The sequence below is a fragment of the Trachymyrmex septentrionalis genome, unplaced genomic scaffold (assembly GCF_001594115.1).
Source record: "Trachymyrmex septentrionalis isolate Tsep2-gDNA-1 unplaced genomic scaffold, Tsep1.0 scaffold6, whole genome shotgun sequence".
Taxonomy (NCBI): domain Eukaryota; kingdom Metazoa; phylum Arthropoda; class Insecta; order Hymenoptera; family Formicidae; genus Trachymyrmex; species Trachymyrmex septentrionalis.
Genome location: NW_017305778.1, coordinates 2,759,134 through 2,776,275, shown reverse-complemented (window position 1 = coordinate 2,776,275; position 17,142 = coordinate 2,759,134). Strand labels below are relative to the sequence as shown.

At 29.7% G+C, this 17,142-nt stretch overlaps 1 protein-coding gene and 1 long non-coding RNA gene across 3 annotated transcripts in view; both read right to left on the bottom strand.

Moving 5' to 3' along the window:
• LOC108752248 overlaps nucleotides 1-501 on the bottom strand; it is a 4,874-nt gene extending 4,373 nt beyond the window's left edge. For both annotated transcript variants that reach the window (XR_001939542.1, XR_001939543.1), the window contains exons 1-2: nucleotides 218-501; nucleotides 29-149 (exon numbers count right to left, since the gene is read on the bottom strand). This is a non-coding gene — a long non-coding RNA (uncharacterized LOC108752248). The remainder of the gene's footprint in view (nucleotides 1-28; nucleotides 150-217) is intronic.
• Nucleotides 502-5,701: 5,200 nt separating this feature from the next.
• LOC108752328 (neuropeptides capa receptor) lies at nucleotides 5,702-15,833 on the bottom strand. The gene is made up of 6 exons (XM_018493102.1): nucleotides 14,623-15,833; nucleotides 8,049-8,139; nucleotides 7,772-7,971; nucleotides 7,232-7,480; nucleotides 6,292-6,613; nucleotides 5,702-6,125 (listed from the first exon to the last, which is right to left on the bottom strand). Exons 1-6 carry the CDS (start codon nucleotides 14,915-14,917, stop codon nucleotides 5,885-5,887), a joined length of 1,398 nt encoding a protein of 465 aa, XP_018348604.1. The 5' UTR covers nucleotides 14,918-15,833; the 3' UTR covers nucleotides 5,702-5,884.
• Between the last annotated feature and the right edge of the window lie 1,309 nt (nucleotides 15,834-17,142).

The following is a 17,142-nucleotide window of genomic DNA, read 5'->3' as shown; positions in this document are numbered from 1 at the left end:
CTTCTTTTTCCATACAATTAATGCTTACCGCAATAATGATAATGAAAGCGTCGAGTTAACGTTTCTTCATTTTTGTCCTTCACATTCATGCCATGCACATAGAGGTTTTTGCACAAAATAGGATAGCGAGACTATAGAACATTTCGCGCCTGTAAGGAAAAGGCGGGATCGATCAAATAGGTCAGTCTTATTTCGCAATAAATCATCGAGGCTTTACCCATCGTAAATATCTTGGTCCCGTTAATTGCGTGATTAGCATCGGCAGTACGCATTTTATGATCGTCTCAAGGAATTGCGCTATAAGAAGAATCAGTTCTTTCAGGCAGAAGAGAATCAAATTTATCATTTCACCGCACCGGCCGAGATTATTCGCGCAACATTTTGGCACGCGCAATCGAAAAACTGTGGTTTAGAAGACATTTATCACGAATGTTGGAAACATAGGTTACATTTTTGCACGAGAAAAATTTATCGCGTTGTATAAACATTGTAATAATCTGAAATCTGTCACGCGTACTACGAAACAAAAAAACAACTGCTACGAAAATTATGAAAAAAACGTTTTTAAATATCTGTTCGAGGATAAAAATTTTAATAGAATACAACGCGTATATAGATTTTTTAAAAATTTTATTTAAATTTATTTAATTTTGTTTTAATATGTGCAATTTTATGTTTATGATTTATATTGAATTATTCTTATTATTACTAATATATTTTTGAGAAATTATGTTTTGTTTAGCTAATTCCATAATTATATTTGCGATTATAATGCGATTATGGTAATTTATGATAAAGTTAAAATAAATTTACTTCAAGAACACACCATCCTACTATAATCGGTTTTTTTGCAAATATATAAAGAACTTTATAGAATTTGTCAAAAGACAATTGTCACAAATTTGATAAATAAACTTAGAATTCAAAATAGTTCTTTAAAAAATGTTTTTAATTTTTTTTTAGTTTCTCTCTCTCTCTCTCTCTCTCTCTATTTGTTAATTATAAGAAAGAAGTTAATAATGGTTTTATACGAGATATAAAATGCAGAAATAATTAACAAAAAATATCTTCTTAAAATAAGAGAAAGATTAATTTTTTCACTAAAGAAATCACGGATTTCTTTAGAATACGTTTAAAACTTATTTCTTTGAATATCCGCGAATTTATTGCTTGTATTTTCGGGACGGAGAAATACGTAGATGAAAGATTTTCTCAAATTAATCTTTTAAATAAGATTTTCTCGAAATATCTGAAATATTTGAGGGAATTGCCGTTTTCAACACTACATCAAATTTATGTGACAATCCTATTTGGGAAACAATCCAATCATCCGATAATCGTATAGAATAAATTAACTTTGAGGTTTCTATCAAAATATGCAAATACGTAAATGTTGTATTAACAGCGCTTGTTATGCTCTTTATTATTTCCGAGGCACTTTTAAATTTTCATAGTAAAACCTTCAAATTTCTTAATCCATGTAAAATAGTTCATAACAAGTTAATTTAAGTTTGCATTTAGTCGAATTTGCGTAATATGCTAAGTTCAGTGAAAGTTCCAAACGTACAAACATACGAAGCTTGTTTGTAACTATTCCAGTCGAACTTCCAGCCAACACGATTCAGAATAAATCTTTATTGATCAACGTTTACGAAATGTTAGCGTGTTCTCCGGTGGTAGTATCTAATAGCACTTTTGCAATTTTGCCAATTTGGTAAAGCTTTCTTTGTGAATTTATAGACACTTATTTGTATTTGAATGTTAGCTGTAGTGAATGGAAGCATCGCGGAAAAGATAAGTCTTCATTTTGGCTTGCTGGTGTGAATCCTGCAGTTGAATCATTTCACAATGGCAATTGTAATGTAAACAATTTTATACATAATTTGACATTTTTATTATCATACTGTTTAATAACTCAATGAAAATTAAATCTTGTAGCCGCGCATTCGAGAAATTTGCTTGGAATAAAAAACGTAAATTTTCTGCGAATTTTTTCTTTTAGCACAGCATTTTTAGAAGCGAATTTTAAGATATGTTTATAACAATTTTTTTAGTCTTTATTTTAATTTTCTTAAAGAAATATACGCAAGAAATTTTTAATTAAACTTTTACAAAATTAAAATACTTATAACTTTTTCCAGCTCCTAGAAAAGGACACATGGAAGTTGTTTTATTACATTTCGTGAAAAAACACCGAAGATACATTAGAATACGAAGATGTTATAAAATATTTACTATAATAAATATTTAGTATGAGAAAAGTAATGTAAGATCACAACGCGTGCTTCGCCCTTTGTTGAGAAATTCTTTTCTCAGATTTGATACATCTTCTTTCAAACTTTCGTAATTTAATATGAAAATATTTCGTATTCTTATACAGTATACTGTATAACTTATTAATTTATTTTATCTTATATTAAAACATAAATAACCGCACCGTTTAAATTGTTTTAACTTTCATGATGTAAGAAAATTCTTGGCACGCTAATGCTAAAAACTTACTTAGCGTAGATACTTTAGCGTTTCTTCACGAAATTTAATAAGACAACTCTAGCGTATATGTGTGCGTGCGTGCGTGCCTGCGTGTGTGCGCGCGCGTGTGCGTGTCTTTTCCAACAGCTATGGAAACACTGACAAAAGTGATGTTATAAGAGTTTTAATGTTGCAAAAATTTAATTTAAGATTTCTTGTCTATATTTAAAATTAAAATTAACTGCATATTTGAAATTAAAGAATTGTTGAATATTTAAAATTGATAGTTTAAAAAGATTCTACATCCCATAAAGTTTTTGATAAAGTATATAATATAGGCAATTTAATATTGGTCAAAATTATATTGCCACGTGTATACCTTATTTATAATTAATAATATAAAGAAAGTGAAGGGTATGTAAGAATCAATTTTAAAAATTTAACTTGAAAAACAAAACGTTTAATACATTACTGTTCATAAATTAAATATAAGCTATAAATTCAGTAATATTATATGTTTTGACTTCTTGATTGAGTTATCTTCATATAGATATTCAAATAGATGCAGTAACAATATTTAGATGAATACAAAATAACGCAGAGAAGAAACGTGAAGTGTATGAGTTAGATAAGGCTCGATGAATAATATGTAAAGAGACAGAAATTGCTCGCAAGCGGTTGGAAGACCGATTGTTGGAAATTTCCGGATATTCCAAATGACCATACGGTGCGAAGAATAATTGTATGGCCATTTCTAACATCCGGAAATTTCCAACAACCGTTTACGAGTAATTTCTGTCTCTCTACATATTATTCATCGGACCTTATCTAACTCATATATTTTATGTTTTTTTTCTGCGTTATTGTTGATTCATCTAAGTATTATTACTTTTTTTATTTGAATAAAAACGGTTCAATCAAGAAGCTGAAATGTAATATTACTGAATTTATAACTTATATTTAATTTATGAACTGTAATGTATTAAACTTTTTGTTCTTCATATGTTGTTTTTAAAATTGAATTTTTCATGCTCTTCACTTTCTTATATTATTATATAATATTAAGAGTTCTTTAATTTTATTAATTTATTTATAATTAACGCGTTAGTGGTTTGTTACTTGAAACAGAACCAGACTTCTCTACGGTTTATACATCAATAATTAATGGTTTAAAATATAGCCGATGATTGTAGTAAACGGAGATTCATTAAAGGTGTATTGAAGGTTTGGCTAAGTGCAGAAAATCGATCGATTTAACTCTTCCGACTTCAAAGTAGAAATTAATCTATTCAGTATAGATAACAACTCAGTGCGCGGTAACAAAAATAAACGTACATTTTTTAATGATAGGCTAAAATATACTAACGTGAGTGCAAAAAGTATATAGAGAAAATATTAAAAAAAAAAAAACTTTATTTTTAAAAAGTACATATTATCCAGCGAGAAATGAGTCATCGAATTGATGTTGAATTGATATCGATATGATGATTTCAACACCAGTACGATGTCGATTCGATGTTTAATTGATGATCTTGCTGGGTAATTAACAATTTATTTATAAAGAATAAAATAGACTACTGTAGATTTCTTAAAATTATATATACCAAAAAAATGTGTATTGATTATAAAAAATATATCATCTGAAAAATAAGCGAAAATTAAAAATTCTATTGTTTAGATGCTCAAAAAGTATTCATATGTCGAGAAATTTAGCTTCTAAAATTAGGAATATATGCGAAGCTCGTTTGTTTATGTTAGAACAGAATATATTTATTGTATAAAATTGTTAATTAATGTTTATTTTTTACAAATAAGCCCCTTTTTGTAAAAAAAATTCCTTGTACGGATACTTTTTGCTCTCACTGTATATACTTTATAAGTGTGACGTTTACATATTTTTCTTAGCATCGAATCTAATTTTAATCTTAAAAGAACTTTTAACCTATTTTATGCATTATCGAATTATTTTATGACCTATTTTATGATCTATTTTATGTATTATCGAATTATTTAAAACTTATTTTGTTTATTCAGTATAGATATTAAGTAGATTTTTTTTTCTAAAGCCGTATCATCGACTAAATCATAATGTTTATAAGCTGAGGACAACAAAAAAATTCGAAATTGAAATCTTAAGATAAATTTTTTGTCGCTCTCGACTCCATTTCACAGACACGTATTAATGCATATACTTTAGTCCTGGAAAAGGATTTTCAAATCAGTAGAAGAGAAAAAAAGTAATTGTTATATAAAAACTACAATATATACAGACGGCTTTAGGATCTCCTTAAACAAACGAAATAAGTTCTAAATAAAGTTAATTCTAACGAACCTACTTAAATTAAATTCAATGAAAAATATTAAGCGAAAATATCAAGTAAATTGGAATTTAATTCAGCGAACGATCTTTTTAAGAATTTTTGCATGAATTACTTTTGAGACGGAAATTGTCTTTTGACGTAAATGTATAAAATAAATGTACAGATTATACCGGTTTCTCAGTTTCTTAAGTTGCTTTATTTAGCAAAAAGTCATCGTTTATGTCTTCTCGTCTGCACGACTTTAAAGCTACAGACGTGTAAATAATTATACGATATTCTCTTGGTTCTTATTGGTATCGAGAAGCAAAGAAGAGTGTATATTACGCATATAATACGCATCTCATTTAAATTGAAACAAATGCGTGGGCTATGTTACTTGAATACAGTGCAGGAAAATTATTGTCAATACTCGAGTACATTTATCTGCTATGTAAAACTTGAACAATTTATAGGTAAAACAAAATATTGTAAATTGAAAAACATATATAAAAGTTATATATATATATATATATAAGGAAATATTATTTTATATCGAAAGATAATAATTGTTACATATAACGTTTCATTTGCGCAAAAAAATGTATATTATAAATTGATAACTGATTAGAAGCTGATAATACCGCGGCTGAAATGAGCTAAAGCTACAGGAAGGATTTTTATTAAAAACTCACTTGAACGATTTATTACTGCAAATTTAACTTTATTAAAGTACAGCTTGCTGACGTAAAGCATATTTCATGATTCGTATGGAAAATATCAGCATTTTGTGTGTAAAAGTATTATTCTCGTGTCAGAATTTCAACTTTTGCCTTCTAAAACTGTATAAATTCACGAACGTATAAAATAAACATACAGATATAATATGTAAAATTTATTCTGAAATAAATAATATAAAATAAATTTTGGCGCGTTATTATAATCAATAAAAAATAATTCAGACTATCTATCTACTTATTTACAATATGGTAAAACCTTTCAGACGCACTTATAATCAATCATTCGGATATGTCTAGTTTTATTTACAGCGACGCGCATTATAACTGTATATCTAAATAAAAACGAATGAAAATAGATCACAGATTGCTTTTAGCTTATACGGAAACACTCTCTTCCGATCTTTTCGTAGACGTTGTGCTTTCGATGCTAGGCTGCTGATGAGCGAGGAGATGCCCTCGTTCAAAGAGAAACGTCGAGGATGAATCCTCCTTTTGTAACGAGTAAGCATTTTGAGGAAAATTGCTTGCATTTCCATTATTTCTGCTACTATCCTTGATATTTTCTTGTCGACTCGACGTAAAACAAAATATGTTTTTGACTTGAACAATCGTATGCCTAAAGAAAAAATATAAAATTACTGTAGTGTAATATATAGGATTTGATTTAAAAAAAGGATTACGTTTCGACAAACATGTTTTATAGAATATAAAATTATTATATATCTAATATTAAAATTACATTTATAAAAATTTACTGGTATAAAAATTTTATACTTTCGTACCTAACAGAGCATATATTTCGATCATGAGGTTCGTTCAAAGAATCGCATCTGTGCGGATGAGATTTCTTAACCTTCAAAATTTTGTTCGCCGATTTTCTCGTTCTGCAGCCTATTGTTCGTTTGAATGCATGGCGGTATTTGATGCTCATCAAATTATAAAGAATCGGATTAACGGTAGTGCTGAAGTAATATAGACAGCCGCTCAAAATGTAAAGCCATTCGTTTAAATCTGGATAATAATCGGAATCCTGTGCGTAGATGTAAAGCAAACGCTGGGCGTGAAACGGGGCCCAGCAAAGGAAAAACATGATAACAACCGCACCTGAAAGAAATCACGTCTGGAATTTTAAAACTTGAAGTTTAATTATTAAGATTTTAATTATTAAGATTGTTAAGTAATAAATGCTAGAGAGATATAAACGACTAAAAACAAACTAAGAATACAATTAAGGTGATGAAAGTAATAAAATATATTTCATAAATTAGATATTACATAAGAATTCCAAACAAAACTAGTTTCAACATTATTATGTCTTCATTGCAGTCGCAAAATGAATTGACAAAACGCAATTAGAATTTAAATTATATTACAAAAACATTTATAATCACATATGTAAAAAGGCGAAAAACGAAGTGATCAGAATATTACGTCTACGTTGTTTTTAATTGATGGACAAAGCATCATGGTCGCAGAAATGCTAGCAAACATTGATTGCTCAATTTTTACTAAGATTGTTAATATCGAAAATAAGAAACAAAAAAAGTATAATGGATCACCGCCAACAAGAATTACAGTACGATTATTGTGATTAGATTTATTATTCAGTACTCGGCAATTTTTCAATTATCACTACAATTAAATTATTAGAGAAGAAAATAAATTACCATGATTACAAACCATGATTATGATTAAAGAAACTAAAGATCATGATTATCATACTTAACATCCTGATGACAGACTTTCTGGATTGAATCTGTCGATGATCGCCATGAACGGAGGCTTGTATCGGGCCAAGTACTTCCGTGGTACTCCTTTTAATTTTCAATCCCATTCTCGCATATACTACAAGAATTATGAGCATCGGTATCAAAAAGAATACGATGCAACTGAGCTCATAAAGGGGGAATTTAGGCATGTCAGGCAGAAGCATCGCGCAAATCGCTGAATCAGCTGAATAATTTCCTGATCCTGAAAAAAATACTTGATATTTTAACGTAGGTTAAAAGACAGTTATTTTAAATAAATTTGTGTACTGAAACTGTAGCTCAAATAATTAGATTTTGAGTACATTTGGAATTAAATTTTAAATATTTCGCATTTGTTGCATATAAAAGAAAATTTTGAAAAAGAAATTGAACGGTCAATGTAATGACAAGCTTTTAATAAAAGTTTAAGACTTGAGATTACGGAAGATTTGAATAAATTAATTATCGGATATTGATTTACGATAATCGCAAGGAATTAATGTGTCGGCTTAACCTGGCGGATATTCGACGAAATTGACCTTGGTATAAATTGCAAACGGTATGGCCGAAACAATTGCAATCGACCAGACTGCAAGGATAAAACGTGTCGGTCTTTTGAGACCACTCATCGAATAGAGGTGCAATGGATGACAGATGGCCAAATACCTTTCCATAGAGAAAGCCACAATTGTGAGAACCGATACGTAGGATGACCTGTGAAAATTGATGCCCAGATTTAGAAGAGTGTCAAATTTCTTCGTGGGATACAAAGAATCAGAGATATTTCTTACATTTCTGACACATATGCCCGGATTTTACATAATCCTGTGCCAAGGACCCACGGATACTGCTGCCAGAACACACTTAGTTCATTAGGGAGACCTAGAATAATTAATTAACGTTAGGAATATTGATTAATTAATTATTTTAACTCTCTAAAATTTTTTACTCTGAAGAGTGAAATCTTTAAAAAAACTGTTAAAAAAACAATTAAGTCACTCTTTTTCAAGATTGGCTCAATTTCCACTCTTTAGAACGAGATCTTGAGTTAAATCGAGATTCCACTCTAATTCAAAGAACATACAAAAGTCAACAAAAAATCAAAATAATTTATTTTGATTTTTAACATCAATAAACAGTTAAATTTTGTATTAAAAAAATTATTTTAACTTTTATGACGTCTCTCATAAATAAATCATCATTTTGACTTTTTCTTGAGTCGGTGTGTTCTTTGGAAAAGAGTTTAAAGAGTATACTTCATTAAATTTTCTGTGAGGCAAATTGAAAAGGTTCTGTAAAACGTAAAAGAAAAAGTAAATAGAAAATACGATTAATTTGGAGCATCCTGTAATGTATTTTAAAACTACTCATTGGAAGAATATAAGAATGATTAAATTTATGCAAATATATAATATATTTAATTAACTCTTCATCTGTATAATTTGAGTCTTTTTTGGTACAATTCTAGCAGTAATATTTTCATTCAACTATGATTCAAGTTTGTTTAACAGGAGGACGCAGACTGATTCATCTTTCTAAAACATCTTGTTAAAAACTTGTAGTATTTAGTTAAAAACTTTGGATCTATAACAGAGACTACTAACCATTTGGTGCTATAATATAGAAATATTGAAAAGTAATCCTGAATTTTTTCACATTTTCTGAAAGCTCTTAGAATAGTAACAAAAATCTTGAACTGGACAAAGAGAATAAAAATATAGTATAATTGCAGACGGAGAGTTAAATATATTTTCCGTAATGGGCAAGAAAATTATAAAAATGTTATCACTTTTTAAAGTTTAGCTCTTCTTTCTCACAAAATTTGAGACACGGTTCTCCTTCTGTTTTAATCTCTTATTCTTTTCACATTTTCAATTACTTTAATGTAAGGTAATCGATCCAATATGGGTGCGTACTCAAAATGCCCTGTTCGTTTGTAATTACGTGATTAATTCCATAGATAGCAGTAGTAGCTCGTGCAGATTATCTGTCTGACTAGATTGCATCAATTTATCGGTCAATTTGTTCATTTTGTTATCGTCAGTAAAGCAAAATGCAAAATGTCGTGATGTAATATTTCGTAAATAATTGCTTTCTATAACTACCAAAAGATGATTATTAATTTTAATATGTTATTGTAGATCTGTGTGTATTCATATTTCACAACTTTATATATTTAGTTAATATTTTTATCACAATGCTCTGTTTATAATTAAAGAGAATAGATGTGAGAGAGAGAGAGAGAGAACTGGCTAATTTAGGCGTACCTAAATATGCTGAATGTATATACGCATCGATTATTTTTTTTTTGTTATTCTATATTATAAATTCTAATTTACTTGCTAAAATAAATAAATTAATAGATAAATGTGTGTGTGTGTGTGTTGTGTAAATAAGTAGGTAAGTCCATTGTCTGGAAAAAATAGTATTTTTGTAATACTTCTTTGTGCATTCTTATCTGTCAATAAACATATATCAATATATTAATAAGCTTATGATCTTACTCGTATAAAAATAATATTATATACATGGATTACTTCCCATTTTTATTTCCCATTTTTCTAACATTTTTGCAAAAAAGAGGGAAACATACTTAGGTCATATTGAATATATATGTACCTAGCATGCGTGGAACGCTACTTTTTTTAAATCTTTACACTGCATCTATATAAATATTTGAATATGTTTTTCATATTTTCATTAACATTCAGAAATGTTTCTTCTTTTGAATGTCACTGCTAATCTTCAACTTCGGACTCAGCAAAAAATTAGAAAAAATCGTAAAGCTTAGTAGGAGCATACAGGGTTTACATCAGCATTAAAGTTTCGTACGACATGTTCTCGGATAAACACTTGTCTAGCTTCCTTCTTCTCTCCTTCCTTCATAAGGGTGTAAATTAATTTTCCGAAAAACAGATTTACGACTTAAGCTCGGCTGGTAATTAGCGCGAAAGCATCACCGTATCATGACAATATTAACGAGATTGCGCGCGCGCCTTCCCTGTGCAAATTAAAATAATTTTCATTCATTATATACCTTCGGCATAGAAATAAACTGAACATTCGCCGCATCATTGTAAGTCGAATAAACTCTATTCAAGCACTATTCAATATTCTTGTTTTAATTAATGAATTATAATATTACGTGAAGCGTTTATACAACGAATCTTTGTGTCTTTCAGCGCAATCTAATATCTTTTTATTTTACTGTCTGTCCATTATGGATCTGTTTTCTTTTACTGCTTTTGTACTAACTTTTCGCTTACTTTCTTTCTTTCTTTCTTCCTTCATTAATTTTTTGTTAGCACGTGGTTTTAAGATGGTTCTTTTAACAATAATTTAACAAAAATGAAGATCTGAAATGAAAATGTCAGAAATATTTATATATTTAATACATCTCTTACAGAAATAAATTAAAAAATAAGCACAATATTATTAAAAGTTATGAGTGTACCCAGAATTTCTCAAGAGGGAAAAAATTTATTTTCATACAAAATGTATTAAAATAGTATAAGTATATTAAATATATATATGTATATATTATGTATATAACATATATTATTAAATACAATACAATTTTCTGAGCGCGCGCAGGTGTGTGTGTGTGTGTGTGTATGTGTGTGTATGTGTGTGTGTGTGAGACTAATATAAATATATATCTATATATACTCGATAAGAGATGTTTTATTCTTCGCAGAATTTCTTACGAACGAGTGCCACAAATTGGGCAATGAACGTTTAACTTTTCACCTTAAATTAATTTTCATAATTTAATTGTTCTTTCTATCAAACTTAAGGGATATTCCTCCTTGCGTATGCCACGTTAAAAGTATATTTTCTCAGATTTGTCGTGATATGCCGATCAATCCTCTCCCAAAGCATAAAAACTATCCGGTAGTCATCCAATATATAGTCATTCACCCTCGTTTTTTTTTATAAAGCTTCACAGTAGGAGCCGGAACCTTCATAAGGTCTGATTCCTACTGGAAGTTGAAAAGTACCATGAATAGTATAGCCTTCTCAAGTGGAAGCCTTTCGGTCGTTGCTATTGTGCCTAACATTTTTTTAAAGCGGCGCTTGTGTTATACAACACATTCGTCATCTGATGAAGCCTTTTATTGCATTACAAAACTGCTGTTTTACTCGTCAGCGCTACGGATACGATTGTTTCAGTTTCTCTTTGTTTTTTGTTCCTCTTGATCTCTCTCATATCAGAACTAATTTATAATTATATAAATCAGATAACTAATTTATATAATAATTAAATCCTTCGTAAGTGGCGCGATTCTCTCTCAATTCCGATCGGTATGAATAGTTTGCACATGTTGCTAATTTTTCACGATATTTTTTTCTATATAAAAAATTTATATTTTTAATTTGGCGAACACGCTAATTTTAATTTATTTACGACATTCACATACACATATAAATTATATTTTTCTATTTGCTTCAATATAAGAAATTTGAACCTTTATTTAATATTCTTATTTAGTTTATTAAATGCTCTGCTCAGATATTATTCAAATACTATTCAAACTATTTCATTTATTGATATATATATATTATTGATATTATTATTGATATGTATATATATATATATATATACAATTTATTGTACGGGCATTGACTTCCTTGCATTAATGCATATTAAAATAGCTAGTTGAAAATAACGAAGAGAATAATAAAGAATGTAGAATTACATGAAACACGAAACAGCTTAAACTCCGATGTTCTTACATTTATATATTTTGTATCTTTTGCTATTTTTGAGAATGGATAAAGGGAAAAGAAAAATCAAACAATTAAGGTTTCTAAAGAGTAGGGAGTAGAGTAGTCTTATCTAATAAAATTTTTATATACATTTTCTAATATACGTTTTTTCAATTCTTTATACTGTTTATGGATCTTTTTCCTTAATTATTTAATTCATTCATATAATGGTCTAGATGTCTAGATGAATTTATTAAAGGAAACAAAATTTTTCAGACCAAAGAAGAGATTTCGCTTAGGTAAAAACTGTATCTACGTATAAGACTCGTATTTTGTTTAAATAGCCTATCAGACTTTTCATGTAGAATTGTTATCATGTCCAAGTCTTCAGTCTCGCGAATTCTTCGCAATGACGTAAATACGAATGCCATTGTTACCATCGGCAAACAAACCACTGTGCAGATAACAATCGCAATTGTACATATAAAACGGAGATTAATTTCATGCTTTTATCTACGTGCGTCAATGCTAGGAAAGCAGGAGAGTATTAAAAGTATATGTGATCGCGATAATACAGATAACGTACAATAACTGATTTTATTTATCCGATGAAAGATCGTGTCGCTTTTTGAAATGCTCGTGTTGTCAAGCGTTAGTAATGATATGTACTGATTTAAATTTAGCTTTGATTAAATTTAATCAAAGCTACAAATTACTTAAATACAAAATATATTAGCGACTGAATATAGCGACAGTATTAATGAAAATAATTTTAATTACATCTTTGAACATTTTCAGTTACAATCTCTCTCTCTCTCTCTCTCTCTCTCTCTCTCTCTCTCTCTCTCTCTTTGTGGTATTTTATAAATACCTCAATAAAGGGAATGCCTGTATTTAATATTTCGTTTCTATTGTAAACGTGATGAATAATATATTCTTCAAACTTTCAATAAAAAGGATGTTTGTATTTATCTAATATTTCTTATTGTTTATTTTTTAAATGTGATAAAAATGTGCGAATAATATTTTTGAACCCCTTACAGTTTCACAATTACAATATTTTTCATTGATCGATATTATTTGTTAAAAAATTACGTAAAAAATAACTTGTTAGAAAAGAAGCGTGAAGAAATGCGCTAGATACGCTAAGAATTTAATTTGTCACCATGTCAAAGGGATTAGCTTCGTTCTACCGCTCCTTTTGGTTTTTAAATCCAAACCAATTTTGTTCCTTCGACGAGAATTTGACCTCATTCATTATTCAGATTTTTTTAATCTTACTCAGTCCGATATTGGAAATGACCCGATGGAATTTATACATATTGCAAACAGATTCTCGACTAAATCGACACCGCAACATATCTATTATTCCATGTTACCCAAATGAGAACGGTTTAAGCGAGCCGACTATCGTTATCAATTGCTTTATCAATTATCAAAATTGCAATATCAACGAGCGAAGAGCCATCGGCAGTTAACGAATCGTTGATTTACCAGCCAGAGGCGATTCAGTCGTCAACGTTGCTTTATATCAATCCCGATTCAAACGAGAGTGATAAGGGAGACAAATTTTCAGCTTGCAAATAATTATAATTCATGTTACAAATATAAAATTCTACGCATTACGAGAGATAAAGAAACGTGAATCAAGAATGTGGAGAGCGCGAAATAGTTTAGATCCTGATATCTCGTTTTTTACATTTATATTTTATATTTTCTGCTATTTTCGAGAATAATAAAAAGGAAAGAAAGCCAAGGCAGAGATTTCGTTTAGGCAGACGTACGTAAGACTCATATTTTATTTAAATATGCAGTAAGCATGTAGTATTCAGTCTAACTTATATTCTTATTTCTTTCATTTTACATTATAGGAACTACATTATAGGATTCTTTTATTAAAATCGTCTGCGAGCACCTTGCATTTTGTTAGAGTCCAAGCTATTTAAAAATAGATTCTGCAACGAGTATTAACCTGTCAAGTTAGGTCTGTTTCTTACTGTGTAATCATTGGATCTAAGAAATCATCCTAATTGAAATGACGTGACTTCTCTTTACACAGTAAAAAACTTTATATTTGTAAATTTTGCATTTAATTTTGTATTATGTTGAAAATATTAAAATCGATCGACTCAAATCCTTATTAAAATTTTGGGTTGAATTTATAACATAATGTGAGTACATTATTTAAATAGTTTGTTTTTGACTTGATATTCAACATTTCTTAGTGTCAAAATAATACAATTTATGAATAAGTGAGCAAATAACATAAAAATGTGTTCTAATTTTAAAACATAAATTTTAAGATGAATGAATAGGTTAATAGGTTAATTTAATAATATTATGAAAATGTTAATTTTACTGAAAAAAATCTATTTCCACAGTTAACTTACAGATTGTGTTAATTACTTTCTAATATATTCATCTTATATTAAATTAACATAAAAATTTGAATGGATCGTTTGAAATGTGTTAAATTTAACAAAAATTTTCTGTTTACATTCTCACCGATGAGAGTAAGTGAACGTGAGAGGAAAGTACAAAAGAAAAAGCAATTAACACCTAAATGTGAGAAATGTTTGTCTATAAAAAAAAAACGCTCGAAGCATAAAAAAGTAACATCGAGAAGTAATATTTTAGTTTGTTTCATTCGCTCACCTAATAAAAGTAGAGTGAGGTCGGATATGGCTAGACTAAAGAGGTAGTAGTTGGTGGCGGTCTGCATGGATGAGTTTCGGACGATGACCGTGCACGTGGCGACATTGCCGAAAATTCCGGTGATGAAGATCACCACGTACGTGATCGTGAGCGGTATTACTAGTTTGAGGGTCAGATACTTGGGTCCCAGCACCTTGCTTAGGTACTCATCCTCGGTCAACTCACTTAGATCCCAGTCCCGCCAGAAATCGAGCGTGTCGTTTTCGATGTCCCCGTCCTGGCTTGACGTCCCCATGCTCGGAATCTTCGTGAGGATGTCACACGCTAGTTCGGTTCATCATGACAATACCTTCACGCGTATGCACATTCTGATATCATTCGGTATCGCACACGCAAACAAAGAAACGCGTCAGGCACCTCGATAAATGTTCTTCTGTTGATTGTTAATGGGTCACTCACTTGCGACGATATAATCTTCTTGCAGAATTTTTGTGAGACAATAAAGGAAAACTAACACGAAGCAGATGGGATAAGAGTCATTTATGCATCCTTAGCTTTTCTAACTAAATTCCAAGGCAGCATAGAAAGGATTCGTGCTGATAAAAGTGTGGATACGTTTATTTGACAAAATAAACGTTCCTCGTTTTCGTTCCCGCACTACGAACAACTGGTTCACGTTTATACCTTCGCTGCCAAGTAAGAGATTATAATTATAATTTAATTGAAATTAGATTGCAATTATAAATCCTATTCAAAGAGTCAATATCACATTTTTTATTGTTCTTCGAATATTTGCGCAGCGTTACAATCCGCGATCGTCACAACACAATTGTCGCACATCACAGTTACCACTTATATCTTTTAAAATTTTTTTTATTTTTACGTACTCGAATTTTTCGACGATGAAAAACCGCAATATAGCCGGAAAGTCTGCAATGTTGTAGTGTGATCGAGTTTCAATCGATATAAACGAAATTACGAGCTCCGTGCTGAAAGACGCGCTGTTTACAATTTAGCACTCGCGAGATGTCAGAATAACGCAGATTGTGTTCGAAAGCATACAACTGTTTGTAATTTCAAGAAACACGTGTCTTCGTAGGTTACGCAAGGTCACCTATCGACTGTTTTGACTCGTCAATTGGCGCTAATGATCCAAGACCATCGAACGTCTATCGCGACAAAGATGTTAGAACAGGTCTATCATCCGTGATAGAACGTCGCTGAGTACGAACTGAGCGCGATGATCTTGATAATCATTAAGAACACCTGTCGACTGCTCCATCGCTGATAGCGAATTTCCTCTTTACAACGGAGCATCAAGTCAAATTAATCAAATCTCTTTCTGAAGAGATTGTTAGAATTTTACACATAATTCAGTTTTAACATTCGATATGAGGTGATTTCGAAGCTCAAAAGAAGTTTCTTTTATAAGATTTAAATAAGATTCAAGAAGTTCCTATATCGAGATAACGATGAAAAGTTTTAAGAGCAATTTTCTCCGCAGAAATGCGCAAATTTATAATAACTAGCGTTATTATCTTTCTTAAGAGGAAACTTTCTTCAACATTTTTCTAGGCATCGTTTAGTGTTAATTTTCGGAATCTTCTTGAAGAATATTAATACGAAAGCGTATTTGTTAGAAAGATTTTTTACGCAACTTGTTCACGCTGGTATTGTTTTTAAAAATATTTTTTCTTGATCAAGATTGTGTTTCGAAATTTTCTTGAAATCACTTTAGACTTTTAGAAGCATCTTAAGTCTGCAGCAGGGAGCAATTTTTCTTGATGAATTGCTTGCGGATTTAATAAATTACTAGAATTTGTACCATAAAACAGAATTTCTATTAATTTACTAAATTGCAAGCAATCCAGCGAGAAAAATCGCACCGTTTGTCGCAAGCTTTAAATTAGGTTCTTATAAATTACTTGACTTCGTAATCGAACGTGACAAAGTTTTAAGCGGACAAATTAACTTTTCTTTTAAATTTTTATAATATTCCGGCTTTTCTACTCCGATAATTTTGTAAGAGATCATTATCAACGTGATTAATAAGTTATATAATAAAATTATACAGAAAGTTATATAGCTTCATCTTTTTGATACTGAAAAACATAGTGTTTAATAAATACTGCACGATATTAATTTAACAAAGAAAAGAATTCATAATAACATTATAAAGAATACAATATATACTCGTATACTTTATTAAAAAAGAAATATAAACTAAATTCTGTATTTGTTATAAAATAAACTTTTATAGTGAATGTTCAGCTATTGTAATAACGCTTATGTAACATGTATTTTTTAATGTTCAAAGTGTGCGTTGAACAAAATCTTTGTCAAATCGCACAACCATGATTTCTCACGTGAAGCACGTAAAAACTTTTATTCCAATTTATAAACAAAAAAAAATAAAGAGAATAATAAAATCAATATAAACATTATAAAAAATGATTTATTACAGAAAATTAAACTTACTTTATTCTTTAAAAGGATATGTAAAATTGCATCTTTTTTCCA

Excerpts from the sequence above, each read along its gene's own strand:
- LOC108752328 (XM_018493102.1), bottom strand. The coding sequence starts at position 14,917 with ATGGGGACGTCAAGCCAGGACGGGGACATCGAAAACGACACGCTCGAT. Across the intron at positions 7,481-7,771 it reads TTTCGTCGAATATCCGCCAG|GATCAGGAAATTATTCAGCT; the intron begins GTTAAGCCGACA and ends TATTTTTTTCAG. Across the intron at positions 6,614-7,231 it reads GTCTGTCATCAGGATGTTAA|GTGCGGTTGTTATCATGTTT; the intron begins GTATGATAATCA and ends GATTTCTTTCAG.